The following is a 17808-nucleotide window of genomic DNA, read 5'->3' as shown; positions in this document are numbered from 1 at the left end:
GTGTGTCTGTAGTGAGGGCTGTCCATTTGTCAATCGCTGGCTAACGGGAGTCTGGGAGGTTTGTTAGGATTCAGTGTATTGGTTGTCTTCGTCGAAGTTGTTGTAGATGCTCTTGATTTTGTGGTGGAAAAAGGTGCTGAGTTTGTCACAGAGGTCTTGTGAGGGAGGGATGTCGGTGGACTCGCTGGTGAGTTGAGCGAACTCCTTGATGATGTTGAAGAGTTCTGTGCTGTTGTGTGCATGAAGGGACATTCTGTCTTCAATCGCTTTTTTCCTCGTTTTTCTGATGAGTTTTTGGTGGGCGTTGGCTGAATAACAACTCATTAAGTGGGACCCCCTAGTAAGTAAAAAACTTTTTCCTGAGTATTACAACACCAGAAAGAAAGCTTGCAACCCCAGACCTAGTCATATCCAATCACTTTTCATTAATGGTGGTGAGAGTTGAGTGATTAACAACTCATTAAGTGGGACCCCTAGTAACTAAATAACTTTTTCCTGAGTCTTACAACACCAGAAATAAACTTGCCACCCCAGACTTAGTCAAATCGATTCACTTTTCAATAATTACTTAGCAAATGTTGTATGTACAAAAAAGGGGAATTAAAGCCCTAAATTCTGAAAAAAAAAATATTTACAACAAACCTACTTTAAACCAGTGGCTTTTAGTCTTTCTCTTCTCATGGCCTAAGGCAATGTTAATCAGATCATATATTAGCCCACAGGTGATTAGCTCTCTTACCACTGTCTATCAGCTGTTTCTTTGTCATTCCACCGCCTATGGATCCTGTCATCGAAAATCAGGGCAAGCATGGACGGAGCCAGGGCCAACACTAGATGAAGAGCCATATCTTCAGTTTCTTGTGAAATTCAAGAACTGGGGAGGTGGCTGCTCAGATGTGCAGATGTAGGTCACTGCAGGCTTTGGGAGCACAGTAGGAGAAGACCTGGCTGCCTTATCTGGTTGTGCGCATAGAGATGTGTGTGGGTAGAAGTCTTGATGTGCAAAGGTGTTGGGTAGGGCTTTGTATGTGTGTGAGCAGTTTGAAGAGTGTGCACGTGTGTATAGGGAGCCAGTAGAGGTCTTGAAGGTACGGGGTAATGTGGCTGCAGGGGTAGAGTCTTTTTTTAAATCTGGATGCTGAAGTCTGTATGATCGGAAATCCTCTGGTCAGTTGTGTGTTGATTCATACATAGAGAGTGTTGCTGTTAGCCAACTCCCTTGTGATGAGGGCCTGGGTGGCAGTTCTGTGGGTTTTAAAGGGAAGTCACTTGAAGGTCTTCTTGAGCATCTTGAGTGTGTGGAAACACGAAGCAGAGACAGACTTCACTTGGTGTGTCATAGCTAACTGGTTGTTGACTACAATTGCTAGGTTCCTTGCATAGGTAGTAGGGTTGGGTGTTGCTCAGGGATCAGCAGGTCACCAGGTGGAGTCCCATAATGAGGTTTCTTTCCCGAAGGTGACAACTTCTGTCTTGAGGTTGAGGCAGTTAGTGTTCCAAACATTGTGCAGTGTACATCGAGGCTCACACGCTTGAAGTATGGCAAAAAAGAGTGACAAGTCATAGCCATGCATATCTAATGACCAAATTATATTGTCCAGTTACAAAGGTTAAAATAACCGGAAGAGTCGTCTTCAAATGTATGTCACCAAAACATATTCCCAGTGTAAATGTGGTACTTTAGAACCTTTTTTTCAGCATGGGCGCTAAGAGTCATGCGAGTCAACTCCCTTGTAACAAAAGCCTATATATTACATTAGAGGTTGCAAATCTGATTTACTATTTACCTCTGCATTATTTCACAGGGCTTTTCAAAATCAAAATGTCGGATAAGCAAATGTCGATTCCACCGGAACTGCCAGAAGTACTGAAACAGTTTACAAAAGCTGCAATCAAAACTCAGCCATCAGATCTGCTCCAGTGGTCATCTCAGTAGGTCTACATTTTTTATGAAAAGTTTTGTACTATGCAGTTTACTTCTGATTAGTGACAGCAGGGGTGAACATATAGTTCCAACAGCGCCATTAGACAAAATTAAGCATTTAAAAATGTCATCAAGATGTGACATTTTGTATTCTTTACCGTTCATATTTATATAAAGAGCCTCACGTTTTTGCAACCAAAATCATGTTTCAAATTTTTAGATCCTAGATTTACTTTTAAGAATAATACATAAAAAACAAATTCCTAAGGATGCTCCATTTGTTTTGCTGGGATAGAATATACGTATTTAATTCTGCCAAAACATATTTTTGTGGACATTTGCTCTTTCAATTTAAAAACAACCACAAACCTCGCGAAATTCCATTACATTTTAAGACTTTTCACCGAAATTTACAAAATTTACACTAAATCGCCTTAGCACCTCTAACTCACTAAACACCAGTCTATTACCCCAAATCTCACATGAAGCTTTGTGTAAGGATTCTAATCCTGCATTATTTTTTTTCTTCGACAAATGTTTACATTTTTATTTAAAAACACAAAAATTCATCCAACTGAAAGCCATTTTCCTTGTATGCTATCCCTGTATGCTATTGGGGAGTGGACTGTGAACATATACGCTCAAATACAAGTTGCAAGGGCAAGGGTAGCAAAACTGCGGGCCCAGACTAATTAATTCTGGCAAGTAATTATAGTGCTTCAATGTGTAATTACGAGCCTCAGTCACCAGAACGGGATTAATGCACACCCAAGAAAAATCAGGTCCTTTTCGCACATAATTATCTCTGATTCTGAGAAGTTTTCACCTCCCATTTGCCAGCTGCAGAGACCTGAGAATGCGATAAATGGAAGCCCGGGGCAACATGGACGGGAACTGGAAAGATGTCGGGGAGCAGGCCGGTATTCTCGAGACTGGGATGTGGTCCATGATCCTCTTATGTTGTTATGGGGGTTAGGTTGTGACCGGGCTGTGCCTCTGCCAGCAGTCGCAGACCTGCATGCTATTTTACCAAGTGTTTTTCCGCCCAGTAAAACTGGGACCTGTTTTGATAGCAGTATGAAAACCCGCCCACTGTTGGAACTAATAAATATACAGAATAATCAATTAGAACAATTCCCAAAATGTTAAACAATATTGTGAAAGATATTCCTGAAGCATAGTCACTTGATGTGAAAGTTCAAGTGGTTCACAAAATAATATTTGAAATTACAATGGACAATACCAGGAACAATTGTTTCTACAAATTTTTTTCAGAGTTGCATAAAGCTAAAGAAAATAACCTTTTGTCCATATTCACGTACTAGCAAAAGATCAAGTCGGCCACTATGCCGTCTGCTGGAGGACCGCCAAGGCCATAGTGCGCGCACCTGACAGATTACGATTGTAATCCATGACGGGTGGGCGGTGCAGCAGCGGTCTGATGGCGGCGGTCCGTTAGGCTCATGGGAGAGCCTAAAATGCAGACCGCCGTCATGAGAGAGCCGACTGCAGATTCCTGCATGCTGTGACATGCAAGCAACACTGTGCAGGAACATGGGGTGCAGATCCAAGGGGGGACAACAGGTGCCCCCCTGAATGCACCCCTAGGACCAGGAGCAGCAGGGGGACCTGTTGGGGCCCCATTCGTTGCCTCTCCAACACCCTTTTCATGGCAGGCTCACAGGCATGAAAGGGGCGGTGGAAAGCCCACTATTGCAGCTCCCTGACCAATGTGCAACCACTGTGGTATCCTGGCACATTTAATGTAATAGTAAGTCCCTAGTAAATGGTACATGTACCCAGGGCCTGTAAAATAAATGAGGAGCCTACAGCAATCATTGTGCCACCCCCTAAAGTAGCCTTTCAAAACATGTCTCAGGCCTGCCACTGCAGCCTGTATTGCAGGTGTAAGCTGCCATTTCACCCTGTCAAAATGAACATTTTACCGCCAACATTGCACCTTGCTGAAACGCATCGAAAAAGGCACCTTGCCCAAGCGCTTCCATTTTGATTTAGTGCATGAATAATCTATTAAAAGGTTATTCTTGCCTGTGAGTGCTAGTAGTAATTTCTTATGAGCTGAATATAAGTGTGAGCACTCCCTCGCAGGACCTGGCACCCGCTCATGAGTGTGGAAGCAGTGGTGGCAGTAACTAGGAGCATCGGCACCATCGCGGAGAATCAAGAACATCTAGACCGGTTGAGAGTTCTGTGAAATATGGAGTCGGTTGAAAACAATCCCGACCGGAATCCTCTCACTGGTAAGATAAACTCAACTATGATATTGTGATCATTATGCGGCAGAGCGAGGGAAAATAGTGCACGGCGAAATCTGAAAGAGACAAAATGTTTAGTGAGGCGGCATGCCAGGAAGCAGCCTCGGACATTTTTAAGAGAAAACAAACAGCGCACACAGGTGATAACAGCAGAACCCCTAGTAGCAGTAATGAAGACCTGAAGAGTAAATAAAGTAAACTTGAGAGACTGTATGAAAGGGAAACGAGAAAATGGTGGGAAGCCACTGAGATAGAGCACTATATAGAGATCAATAGAGTGTCCAGAGGATTAGGAATATATACTGTTCCAGCATACGAAAATCCAGACCCGAAATTACTGGAAGAATAGGCGGAAAACACTATGAATTTATTAGTTACTAATCCTTGTGAAATTTACCAGGAGTGACCGTAAAAAGGTCTTGAAGGAAATTGATGAATTGGAAAAAGATATTGCTGCACATCTGGAAAATACCAAATCAGAGGAGTTGAGGGAACACATGAAAAAACGGTTCACAAGTTATGAGATGAAAGTAAAACAACGTAAGATGAGAAATTTGAACGAGACACTAAAGACTATGATCAAGGGAGAGAACTCATGTTTGCAAGAAAGTATGCTGCCCCACGAGGAGAACTGAGGAACAATAAGAGCTGTACTGCAGTCGAACAGAGAGAGAGACCTCTGAGAAGTAACTGATACAGAACAGTCTAAAGAGGAGGGAGCAGTAGGAGGACAAGCTCCACGTATACAGACTCCTTTTCACAAGCAATACTGTCTTATTCAACAGACCTAGCTTTGTGGTGGGAAAGGCAAACCCTCAGAGTATAGAGAAAATGAAAACCGAGAAGGGGAGGGTGGAAGCAACGCCAGAAACATCTCAAATTGAACCCTAAGGAACAAGAGGGGAATGAAGAAGAAATAAAAACGGCCTATCAATTATAAACCTAACAACAAAACAAATAACAAAATCTAAGGAATTGGTATTGGAGCTAGGACTTAACTTCTGCCCAGCGACTGGCTTTGAATATACACAAACAAGAATTGACCTGTTCAAATTTTCAAGAAAATTTAAACTTTACACATTCTTTAAACTTAAAGGATCGGCAAAACAGAGGAAGAAAATACAGAGACATGATTTGACACACAAGGAGATTCTAACGGGGATGATTTGTATACTCTAGCACTATTGGATAAGTTGCAACCAAACGATATGCCACAAGTGGAGGATATTCGGGACAATATTGATAAGAGTGGAGAATGAGCACAAAGAATGAATATGTCAACATCATAAGAGACGGACAGATTCTAATCCAGAAGTGGCATCAGAGAGGGATCTATCGATAGAGGAATAACAATTTTTTTGCAACCTCACATCCAAGATTGCCAACGTTTTATCATTTACCTAAGGTCCAGACTGACGGAGAATATGTCGATCTATGTGGACTATTTTTTATATTCCCCTGTGTATCTGAATTGACGTCATATACAAAAGACACCAAGGACTTGATAAAACAAATTGAGGGAACAGTTTGGGAACCTGATTTTTTCATGATTGCATTGGTCGTAGCGAATTTATATACCAGCATAGCCCATAAAGATGGACTGGAAGCAGTAAGATACTTTCTCAGGGGGCGCCCATTGAAATGTATGGAACATAACATAATGCTGTTGGAATTCGTGGACTTTTGTCTAAATAATAACATCTTAACGTTTTAGTAACAAATGTACAAGCAGATTCGAGGGTCCGCCATGGGCACCTGCTTCGCCCCCAGTAACGCGAACCTGTTCGAGGGCTAAGGGAGAAGCGGGTGGCATGGTCGGGGGCCCAAGACAATTCGATAGAAAGAATAGTAAGTTGGAGGAAGTACATAGATGATCGGTTTATTATATGGAGAGGCACAGAAGAATCAGAGAGACAATATATTACCTTTCCAAATCAAAATAAAATTAATTTTAAATTCACAAGTGAAATCAGCACTGAGAAAGTGAATTTTCTTGATCTTGAAGTGTTTATTAGTGATAATAAGATCTGTACATCCCTATACAGAAAACCGACAGCTGGGAACTCAGTATTAAATGCAAGAAGTAGCCACCCTGGCAAACTAATTATTAGCATCCCCTATTGTGAGCTCATGGACATCAAGCAAAATTGCTTGAGAAAATCTGATTTTATCAAAGCCGCAGATGAAAGTGCAAAAAGATTTAAGAAAAGAGGTTACTGCAAGCAAATACTTGTAACAGCACTGCACAAAGCATAAGAGAAAAAAGAGAATATCTATTAAAAGATGAGACTAGAAGCAGATAGGAAGAAACAAAACAATTTCAGGATGATCACAATTTTTTTTAATGCGGCAAATAGTGTTAAGAGAATTATGCTGAGAAATTGGAGGATCCTGAAATCTGATGTGATCATTGGGAAGGATTTATATGCACACTCTTTCCCAGCATTTAGAAAATCTATTAGAGACAGAATATTTGAAAGATATCTGGCAAGGGAACATCAGAAAGGGGTCACAGATATTTGAAAGGCTTTTTTCCATGTGGCAAATGCAAGGTCTGTGTGCATAGCGGCAAGGTATTCACTGATGGTGTACCAGTTTTAAAGGAACAGAAATCGACAAAGAAATGTCTGAATTGTCAGACCTCATACACTGTCTACAGCCTAATTTGCCAGTGTAAACTGAAATATATAGGAAGAACAATTAATCTGACCAAACAGCAGAATTTGGAGCATATGAGGTCAATTAGTAATATAGATGTCACCTATACTGTAGCTAGACATTTCGAGTCTCACCATCAGAGTAACAGGAATTTGTTAAAATTCTTTTGTTTAGATCATGTACCCCAAGAGATAAGTGGTAATAGAGATTTGAAGCTAAGGAGACTAGAATCTAGATAGATAATAAACCTACAAAATAAAACTCTTATGGGTCTGAACAGTAGTGAGGAGCTGGGGGTCCACTTATAAAACTCAAACAAGGACTAAACATGTAAATTACTTAAGTAATGTTATAGGGAAAAATAGTATGAAATGCCCATACAGGGCGACATATTGACACAAGTGAGAGACCCCTTATAGATTGGGGAAGCAGGCGTTTGAAAATGTTTAATATAAAATTAATTGAACGATTACCCATCCATGGTGTGATCTGAAGAGGCAGGCAGAGCTTCCCATTATTCTCCAATGTTGAGGAGAAAGGATTAAGTCTAAAAAAAAGAGGGGGCTCGTTATAATTGAGAACTCAATAAAATGTGTGAGAAGAATAGAGGAAAAACTGCGAAGTTTGAGTTACAAAATTGAATATGAAAAGAAAATATTCTGTTTAATGTATTGTAACATATATCAATTTGCATGTCACAAGATGGCGCTGATTTTTGATTTTGAAGATGAAGTCCTTTTTAACTGTTGTCAATGACGTAAGCAAATTGGATATTAAAAAAAGTGATGAAAATGACTGCCGCCAACATCAAAAAAGGCACCTTGCAGAATTGCGCAGAAAAAGGCAACTTCCTGAAACACGTCTGTTTTGATTTAGTGCATGAATAATCCATTAAACGGTTATTCTTTCCCATGAGTGCTGGTGGTAATATATATCCAAACCAGTCCCACTACAAGAATGGGTCCGACACATGCTCGGAGGCTGAAGTTGAAAATGTATTGCAATTCAGGCTCTGGTCACAAGTCCTGCTAAATAGGTGAAATGCTGGGCAGACGTGTTTCAGCCTGACGGCTTTCCTTTTCAATGATGTTACACCTGGGGGCTCATTTTTAAATCTCAGTCGGTGTTCACTCATTGGAGTAAAGTTTTAGCCCATCCTCCACGACTTCCAGCTCTGTCAATCCTTCATTGGTTCATGCCAGATTTTACATGTTTCCCGTTGTGAGTGCTAATACAGTGATCTGCAAGTTCATAGACCATGTGGTGTCCCAGACTTTTGCTGGCTACAAAAAATACTTTTTCTCTGGCAATCCAGGCAGGGAGCAAAGATGGCACATCCAACTCGGGCCACCTCAAGCAGCATGCAGCTGCTTCCTTTCACCCCATGCGGCCTCGAACTACAGTGAGTATCTTTGACCATCCAGGGGGGCAACACCCTGTGCTTCCAACACCAAACCACACTGTACAAGCAAAGCACAAAGCTCCAGACCGAAAGGGCGTGCCAGTAAACAGTGCTTGTAACCGCTCAAACATCCAAACTATTCACACTACAAGAATTGGTCTGACACATGCTCGGTGGTTGAAGTTGAAAATGTATTGCAATTCAGGCTCTGGTCACAAGTCCTGCTAAATAGGTGAAACACTGGGCAGACGGGTTTCAGCCTGACGGCTTTCCTCTTCAATGATGTTACACCTGGGGGCTCGTTTTTAAATCTCAGTCGGTGTTCACTCGTTGGAGTAAAGTTTTAGCCCATTCTCCACGACTTCCAGCTCTGTCAATCCTTCATTGGTTCATGCCATATTTTCCATGTTTCCCGTTGTGAGTGCTGATACAGTGATCTGCAAGTTCATACACCATGGGTGTCCCAGACTTTTGCTGGCTACAAAAAACACCTTTTCTCTGGCAATCCAGGCAGGGAGCAAAGATGGCACATCCAACTCGGGCCACCTCAAGCAGCATGCAGCTGCTTCCTTTCTCCCCATGCGGCCTCAAACTACAGTGAGTATCCTGGACCATCCAGGGGGGGGGGGCAACGCGCTGTGTTTCCAACACCAAATCACACTGTACAAGGAAAGCGCCTAGCTCCAGACCGAAAGGGCGTGCCGGTAAACAGCGCGTATAACCACTCAAACATCCAAACCATTCCCACTACAAGAATAGGTCCGACACATGCTCGGTGGCTGAAGTTGAAAATGTATTGCAATTCAGACTCTGGTCACAAGTCCTGCTAAATAGGTGAAACGCTGGGCAGATGGGTTTCAGCCTAACGCTTCTCTCAGTGCCCGCTTCACTTAAAATGGTGTTACACCTGGGGGCTCGTTTTTAAATCTCAGTTGGTGTTTACTCAATGGAGTAAAGTTTTAGCCCATTCCCCACAACTTCCAGCTCCGTCAATCCTGCATTGTTCATGCCAGATTTTCCATATATATATATATATATATATATATATATATATATATATATATATATATATATATATCTATATATATATATATATATATATATATATATATATATATATATATATACTGAGCTCCACAGAAAAAGGATTTGCATTCATGAGGGGTTTAAATCCGGATCGGATTTATTTTGCACACAAGAAATGAAAAACAAGACGCGTTTTGGCGGTACGCCTTCGTCAGTATATATATATGCTTTTTATAGTACATTTAAAAAAACAATTATTATAAGGTAAAATATAATTTTAATAATAGTGTTATATATATGTACATACACACATATACAAACATATATATATATTTATTTTGAATCAAGTTTGAGCATGCACTTCTACGACCCACAAGGGTGGGGGGCATGAATCATTTAAATTGGGAACTGGTTTGTGGTGTCATTGAAGCACAATTGTTGATACTGTGAACAATGTCTTATCAGACTGAAACGCATCAGGAGACTGCAGTGGCTGATTTAATTGAAAAATGAAAGGATTGCTAGAGCCATTTCAGGAGTGCGGATGCTTTTTTTCTTAGGAGAGGGACTTTAGTCATGTTGAACAGCGTGGCCCTGCCGTTAGTCCGCACCACCATCAAGAGGGCCATGACTGCCATTCAGGCCAATTTTGAGAGACATCGTTAACAACATTTGGGCAGCGGCGATGCCGTGAATCACCGCGGCATGGATCCATACACCATGTACACACATGACTGACTTTTGGAATGTTAATTGGTCTGCTATCTTAAATATTGACATTGGCTTGGCTGCATTTGACAAGGGATCTGATTGTCCATTTGAGCTGTACATTGAATTCACCAGAAATTGCAGCATGCACTTCTATGACCCACGAATGTGGCCACTAGGAGGCATAAATCGTTTAAATTGGGAACTGGTTTGCAGTGTCATTGGAGCACAATTGCAGCTACCTGTGAACAAGGTCTTATCAGACCAGTATGCGTTAGGAGGCTGTAGTGGTGGATTAAATTGAAAAATAAAAGGATTGAAAGAGCCATTTCGGGAATGTGGATGCTTTCTTTTTTTGGAGAGGGACTTTGTATATATTTACATGTGTTTGTTTCTATAAGTATATATTTATATATAGTAGTATATATTACTTACAATTATTCAATTTATATTATATTATTGTTACATATTAAAATATTTAAGATGTACTATTTTAACCTATATATGTATAATGACCCAGCACCTCCGCGGATTCTTATTAAGGCCCTGGATGTTATCCGCCCGGTCATCCTGGATGTTCTCAATGTTTCCATCACTACTAACTCTGTCCCTGCCCCTTGGAAGTGTGGGATGGTCAAGGCCCTATTAAAAAAGCCCTCTTTGGACCAGAACAACTTGGCCAACTTTCGCCCAATCTCCTTACTCCCCTGGATGAGTAAACTGCTTGAGAGGCACGTTAACACCATCTTAGTAGACTACTTGGAATCAGGTGGTCTGCTATCTGCCTCTCAGACAGGGTTCCGCCCCCAGCACGGAACCAAAACTGCCCTTATAGCGGTGACGTAGGAAACCCGAGCCGTGCTGGACCGAGAAGGAAAGGCAGCCATCATCTTACTCGATCTCAGTGCCGCGTTCGACACAGTTAACCATACCACTTTATTACATCGTCTAATGGGTTTGGGTGTATCTGGCGCGGCACTGGAGTGGCTGTCCTCCTTCCTGGATGAGCGTTTCTTCCAGCTGTTTGAGGATGAGGTAGTCTCCCCCAAACATCCTCTTAGCTGCGGGGTGCCTCAGGGCTCCTCCCTGAGCCCCACGCTCTTTAACGTTTACATGCAACCTCTAGCAGGGATAGTCCAACCCTTCGGTGTGCGTATTGTCACCTACGCGGATGATACCCAACTGGTGGTCTCTCTTGACCACCCGGAAGGATCATCCAACACCTTAGGTCCCTGTCTGGAGGCTGTTGCTAAGTGGATGCAACTCTTCTGTCTCAAACTTAACGGAGAGAAGACAGAGATTATGCTTCTAGGGCAACTCTCCGCTGACCCCTTTGGCCTCCATTTGGCCAACCTGCCTTGGTGTCCCCCCCCCCCCCCAAACCTCGGATAAAGAGCCTTGGTATCTGGCTCGATAAAGCGCTCGACTTCTCGGTCCAAGCCACCAAAACAGCTGCTACCTGTGTAGGGCTTATGAAGATGCTCCGCAAAGTGCTCCCCCTGCTTCCTCTCCAGGCGAGGAGGGTCATGGTTCAGGCCCTGATCCTCTCTCGCCTGGATTATGGAAATGCTTTATATCTAGGAGTCCTGGCAGCAGTGACCCATAGGCTTCAGGTCACACAAAACTGTGCCGCTCGGCTACTGTACAACATCCCTCGTTGGCAGTCAGTCAAATATGCCTTAAAAGACCTTCACTGGCTTCCAGTTGCCGCAAGAGCACAGTTTAAGGCCATGTGCATTGTGCACAAATCTTTCCATCAAACTGGCCCTGACATCCTGTTCCCCTTAGTTGTGCCCTATGTCCCCTCCAGAGCCCTTCGCTCCGGATCATTGCATCTAGCGACCACAACAAAAATCAACAAAGCCCGGTGGGGTGGTCGCTCTTTCTCCCATACGGTCAGTATCAGTCCTCACACCACTCTGTAAGCAAAGGTATTTCAGCCCTATACTCTTTTTGAACATTGGGCAGATTAATCTAGGATGGTGGCAAAAGGTTCTACTTGGCCCTTTTTAAGTCGCGTCCAGGCCCATGTTTTCAATATACATAGACTGAGCTTTGAGTCAGCCCTTTGGGTCAGCCACTTGCTCATAATTGGTTGGTTTTGTTTTCTATCTCAGTTGTCCCACTTATCACCCAATGTTCTGATTTGGTGACTTGTATCTTTCCACTAAAAAAGTCGCTTGCATGCAGGGAACTATTTGTTTCTTCTATGCCCTCCATGGGAGTGCAAGTGTTTTCTTGTGCTCTCCCCAGTGTGCTGCATACTGCTTGACTTTGCCCTTGTCCCCTTGATCTCCATGTTGCTTCTCCTCCACCAACTGGTTCATTGCTACCCTGACCCTTCCCGCTTGTTGCACTCATCCGCTTCTCCTTTCTCACTTTTTAAAGGCAATTCCCCATCCTAAATGCATTTTTAACTAATTCAGAGTGGTTGCCATAAGTATGCATGTTGGGTGGGCACGAAGAAATGGCTCCATATTGTTTTAACATACCTATTCAGAATCGGCCACTGCGGTTACACGCACATCCATTGTAGCCATCGTTGAGTTGCTGAATGGGTTTGTTCAAATATTACAAATCCATTCAAAGATGGCCACTGTGGATGTGTGCACATCTAACACAGCTTTCTTGAATGCATTCATATATTAGTGCATTTAAATATGGCCACCGTGGATAGACACACATACATGGCGGCCATCTTTGAATGCTTTTGTAACATTTGTAAAAACACTTTCAAAGATCGCCACAAAAGTATATGACTGCTGCTGACAACATCTGCCATAATGTGCTTATTGAGGAAACTACTGGAAAGGAAGACGATATGTCAAATGCACCTGCTATCGCATGTTAAAATTGCAGACTCTCGTCCTGCGCCTCTTCTTAAAAACCAAAAGCAATTGGTAGCTACTCCTGCCCAACAAAGACAAAACTCCATCACACAGGTAAAGAAGCAGTCATTGCATTACCCATCATCAGTATTTCCAGGGCCTGACTGGAAACCAAATTAGGCCTGGGAAAAAGCCCGAACCAGCCACACAAGGCAAGAGACCATGAGTAGAATGGTTTCATGTGTGCAAGGTTGGTTATGGCAGCCAATCTTACTCTGAAAGCAGTCTCGTAGCCTGCAGCTTAATAAGGAAATGCTAGAGAGAAACAGTTGCTGTTAATAAAAAAAACGAGCATGAAAAAATATGTATTGATTTTAGAGAGTATTAGGTTTTAGAATTGGAGGCACTGTTTGCCTAGCCCTTCATCTGAGGGACACAAGCTTCCTGATGTCACATAATACAGCAGTGATGAAGACAATGAGACACCTTTTGGTAAAATGTGTACAATGATATTAGGTTGGTCTCATAAACTGATATTCCAACTCTTCTGCCATGCATACATTCCTTAATAATCCATAGAGGTGGACAGAATATGTGAACATTTGTGTGAACATTTATGTACAATTTAACACGAGTATTTACACATAAGATAACTTGTGTGTTTTTGTAGTGTGCACAATAGAAGACTCACTAGCTTATTAAATACTTATTTCCAAATTCTACAATACTCAATGTATCAACCTCGGATAGACGAAAGGCTGAGCCACCAAACTGAGATTCAAAGCAGTGACCATCAGGTTACATTTACGTTTTATATTTAATCCCATAAGCAACCTAAGACATATTAAAAACCCAAATACATGCCCATGCGTATCATCTGAATTAGGTACACATCTTCCACATTAATTTCATTGTTTACCTTGGTATGATGAAACATATCTCACAGCTATGCTTTGCTTACTTCTCAATTAATTCAGTTTTTTATATAAGCTCAAATGCAGTGAAAATCCTTAGATCACTGAGGCTCCAGATGTGATAATTATCGCATCTGCCGAACTCTGAACCCTGGTAATTGGAATTTAACAGCTGCAATAATTATTGCGTAATCTGAGTTCACCCTCGCAAAAAGGGGAATACCATGCCGAATTCAGTGCTTACCGCACCAAAAATCCTCATGCTCTCGAACTTTCCTGGCATTTTTGGCACATTTATTTTCTGGGGTTTGACCACCTCAAATTTTCCTTTGGAAAATTGTGGGGGATACTGTGCTAGCAGCAAAACTGACAAAGTGTGTGTGAATTTCATTGGCCACTGAGAGCCTAAGAAAGGAAATATAAACCACCAATGAGGTACACGTTCCCAAATAGACTCTACATGTGTATTCACTATTTTTGAGGGAAAATACTCTGCCTATTTAGAGAACTTGATGTGTTTCTCTCGTATACCTATAAACATCTCCCAATTACATCATAATGGTAAATCACTGTCAGGCGACATTCACCTACCTAGTGAGATAAATCAAGCAGTGCACAGTACACAGTGAATCATAACTTCAGGGAAGCAATTATCAGTTGTGCATCCAAAGCCGAAGTTTCCTACACCTTTAATCTAAAGTACGTATAAATCCTTTGAGGGATAATTGATCAGTGCTCAATCAATCAATCAACGACATTTATAGAGCGCACTACTTACCCGTACCCGTATAGTGCTGTGCTAGTCAGAGAAAAAGTGGAGTAATGCTTGCACGCAAAAACACTAGATTCAGCACTAATATAAGGGCACTGCCGGCATATTGTATCCTAAGAAGTTATGAATCTTTAGACACATTTCAGGGAATGTTAAAAGTGCACCCTGTAGTGCCTACACTTCTCATGTATCACATTAGTAGATAATACTTAACACAGGTTCACCACAGATCTGGGGGGTAGTCTCCAGTGCCCCCACTGCCTAGACCCTGGGGACTGACAGATATTACTAGGTGACTGGCTGCATATGCACAACATACCTCTAGAAAACCGATTTAAATCTCTGAGTCCCAGGGTGTGAGACAAGAGCCTAGGTCACCCATGAACACTGTGGCCATTGGTACCACAAGTGATCACCTTCCACTGGATGTGTGTATACCCCTGAACCGGGAGGCCCCCATGAAAGCTGATTGGACCTTTTTTTGATAGACCAAGGGTTTCCCCATGGACTAGGCTGGTCACACTGCCAGACAAAATTCACACCTTTTATTACTCTAGCTACTGCAGAATCCGTAGAATTATCCTTGACCGGTTCTGCCTGAATGGCAATATATGAGTGGCAGAGATACCTCAGGCTCATGGTGAACCTGGAAGAATTGGGTTTCCGCATAGTGGTCCCTTACCACTATTTTGATGGTTCCACCAGCCCAGCAGCAAATCGCAAACCAGGAGGAAGTCCGAGGTTAGTGCATTGAGATGGAGCCATTAGAGGCAATGCTTTTATCTAAGTTTAAATTGGGGTTGTATGGACCTTCGCACTTTGACTTTGCTTCCAATCAGATATGCTGTAAATGCCATCTCATATTCATCTATATCTATAGGTAGGTTTTGGCCATAACTGACAAAGCTTTACTAGAAACATGACCTCAAGCTACTTGCTTGCATCACATTAGTCATCGACTTATGCTTCAAGATTGGAAAGCTTCATTCCAGTACTGTGGAAAGAAGTAATTTCTTTCTTCTGAGATCCAATATTTGGAAGGCACGGCTAGTTGGTATTTCTATGATATTAGTATACGCAAGTATATAGTGTTTTGCAAAAACACTGAAGACTCAGGGGCATATGTAGGTAATTTTTGTTTTGCGATTCTCAAATTGCGATTTTCTGGGAATCGCAATTAGAAAATCGCAAAACGAAATGTAGGTAGAAATAGCAATTTTTTTTGCGAATCCCAATTATTACTTACTTGCGAATCGCAAATAGAGATTTCCAAATAAGGAATACCTTCTCATTCATTCCTATGGGCTAGAAGACCAATAGGAATGAATTGGAAGACATTCTCAATTTGCGATTCTCAATTAGAGAATCGCAATTTGAGAAGGTAATTTCAGGGTTGCAAGGGTGTCAATAGGACATCCTGTTGCACTCCTGAAATTAACATGTGTGCACATGTGGCCCGCATACATGCCCTGAGGGCATGTATGTGACCCACAAGGCACTTTGAAAAATGCCAAAAAGTGAATTTTTCAAAGAAATCGCAATTTACCACCAACCTGAAGTTGGTGGTATTTTGCGATTCCTTAAGCCACAATTCGCACAACTTGGGTGCTTCCTACATTGCATTTAAGGAATCGCAAATTTTGCGATTCCTTAGTTTGCATGTGGGTTTTTGTGTGCTACATAACACACTGCCCTAATTGCGATCACAAATGCTGAAATTCTTCGAATTTCAGCATTGGCGATCACAAATGGGCTACCTACATATGGCCCTCAATCCTTTCATTAGCACCTCATACACTTCTAGAGCAAACATTAGTAGCAATATCAGTTCAGTTTGGTGATAAGCACCACCCTCTTGATTTGTAATGGACAGAGTGGAAAATGGGCCAGGATAAGACTTTATGCTTCACAAATCTGCTTTTCTAAAATAGTTCTTATATTTGTAGTGCATCCACTTGCAGTTTATCTTGTCACGCTGCATAGTGATTAATAGCAGAGGAACCCATACGATCTATACTTATCGTAAATCATTTCAAAGCAATAGGACCAGATGCTTATGTCAAAAATGCTTCCCAAATATGCAAATGTTTAGCGCAGCAAGTAGTATTTGTGAAAGTAAGAAAGAAAAACAAAAACAGATGAGCAGAGTTGAATACGTTTTCCCTCTATAGATTTTCCACGCTGAGTAAGTGTGCGTATTGTATGGAATATGTTAGAGGGACATGGGGAATTGGCTGTAAAATAGAGAATATCTACTTTATTAAAGGACGTATTACGGAGGAAGAAGGAGGGGTTTAGGGAGGGGGACGGAGGAGCTTAGGGAGAAGCGTGCTAAATATACACCCATCCAAAAATGAAAAAGACAACTTCTGTTCACAAACAGCACCTTTAAAGCTAGTACGGCCAAGACATTTGATTGAGGGGAACTGCAAAGCCCACAATCTCTCTCGAGAGGGCGCCAACAGGGGGGGGGGGGGTCCCACATCGAGAGCACTATATAGCGCACTGTTTATCCCCGCTGTCTGTGGCATTTGTTGAAGGGGTCTGCCAAGCCCGCAATCCCTCTGGGGAGGGTAACGCCAGGAGTGTGGGTAACACATTTACAGCGCTACAAAGTGCTTTGTTTATCCCTACTGCCCGGGCCAAGGGAAGGCCTGTCCTCACCTGTCAGTGATGGCCAGAGACAGGACAGGGCCACCCCTGGAGGGTTGGCACTCTGGAAAAATCCTAGTTACTGTAGGTAAGCTGCTTAATAATAATAATAATAATAATAATAATAAGGTAGCTTGTAAAACGCATGGTTACGCCTTCCTGGCGTGTCCCCGCGCTGTGGGAAAACAGGCCCACCAGAAATAGCATAGCCAACCCCCCACCTGATAGTGCCCCTAAATGGAGAACAAATAAGTTTTAAGGAGACTCCTAAACTTGGCCTCTGACCTTTCAAGTCTGAGACCCATTGGGAGTTTGTTCCAGCTTTGTGCGACTATGAGTCTAAAAGAGCGGCCACCCATTCTGGCTTTCTTAATCCGAGGGATTTCAAGCTGCCCGGTCCCTCCTGAGCGTAGATCCCTACCTGGCACATACCTGGTGACCAAGTCTCCCAGGTAGGAAGGAGCCTTGTGCCAGAGAATGCGATGGCATATTAGGAGGGATTTAAACAGGACCCTCTTCTTAACAGGAAGCCAATGAAGTGCCGCCAGTGCAGGCCTAGATGCTGCTCTTCTGGGGAGTCTCAAGACAAGCCTTGCTGCTGCATTCTGTAGGACCTGCAAGCGCCTCCAACTCTTTTCAGATGCACCC

The 17808-nt window shown here is 42.4% G+C and overlaps 2 protein-coding genes across 2 annotated transcripts in view; one reads left to right on the top strand and one right to left on the bottom strand.

Moving 5' to 3' along the window:
- The window catches only part of LRRC20 (leucine rich repeat containing 20), a 1555127-nt gene that overhangs the window by 186495 nt on the left and 1350824 nt on the right, over positions 1-17808 (bottom strand). The gene's annotated exons all lie outside the window — the stretch shown is intronic.
- The window catches only part of LOC147711568 (ropporin-1-like), a 183741-nt gene continuing 167755 nt past the window's right edge, over positions 1823-17808 (top strand). The window contains exon 1 of the mRNA XM_086920210.1: positions 1823-1932. Coding sequence (XP_086776336.1) covers positions 1823-1932 — 110 coding nt within the window. The remainder of the gene's footprint in view (positions 1933-17808) is intronic.

The sequence above is a fragment of the Lissotriton vulgaris genome, chromosome 5 (assembly GCF_964263255.1).
Source record: "Lissotriton vulgaris chromosome 5, aLisVul1.2, whole genome shotgun sequence".
In the NCBI taxonomy this organism is placed as follows: domain Eukaryota; kingdom Metazoa; phylum Chordata; class Amphibia; order Caudata; family Salamandridae; genus Lissotriton; species Lissotriton vulgaris.
This window is presented reverse-complemented; position numbering and strand designations above follow the sequence as displayed.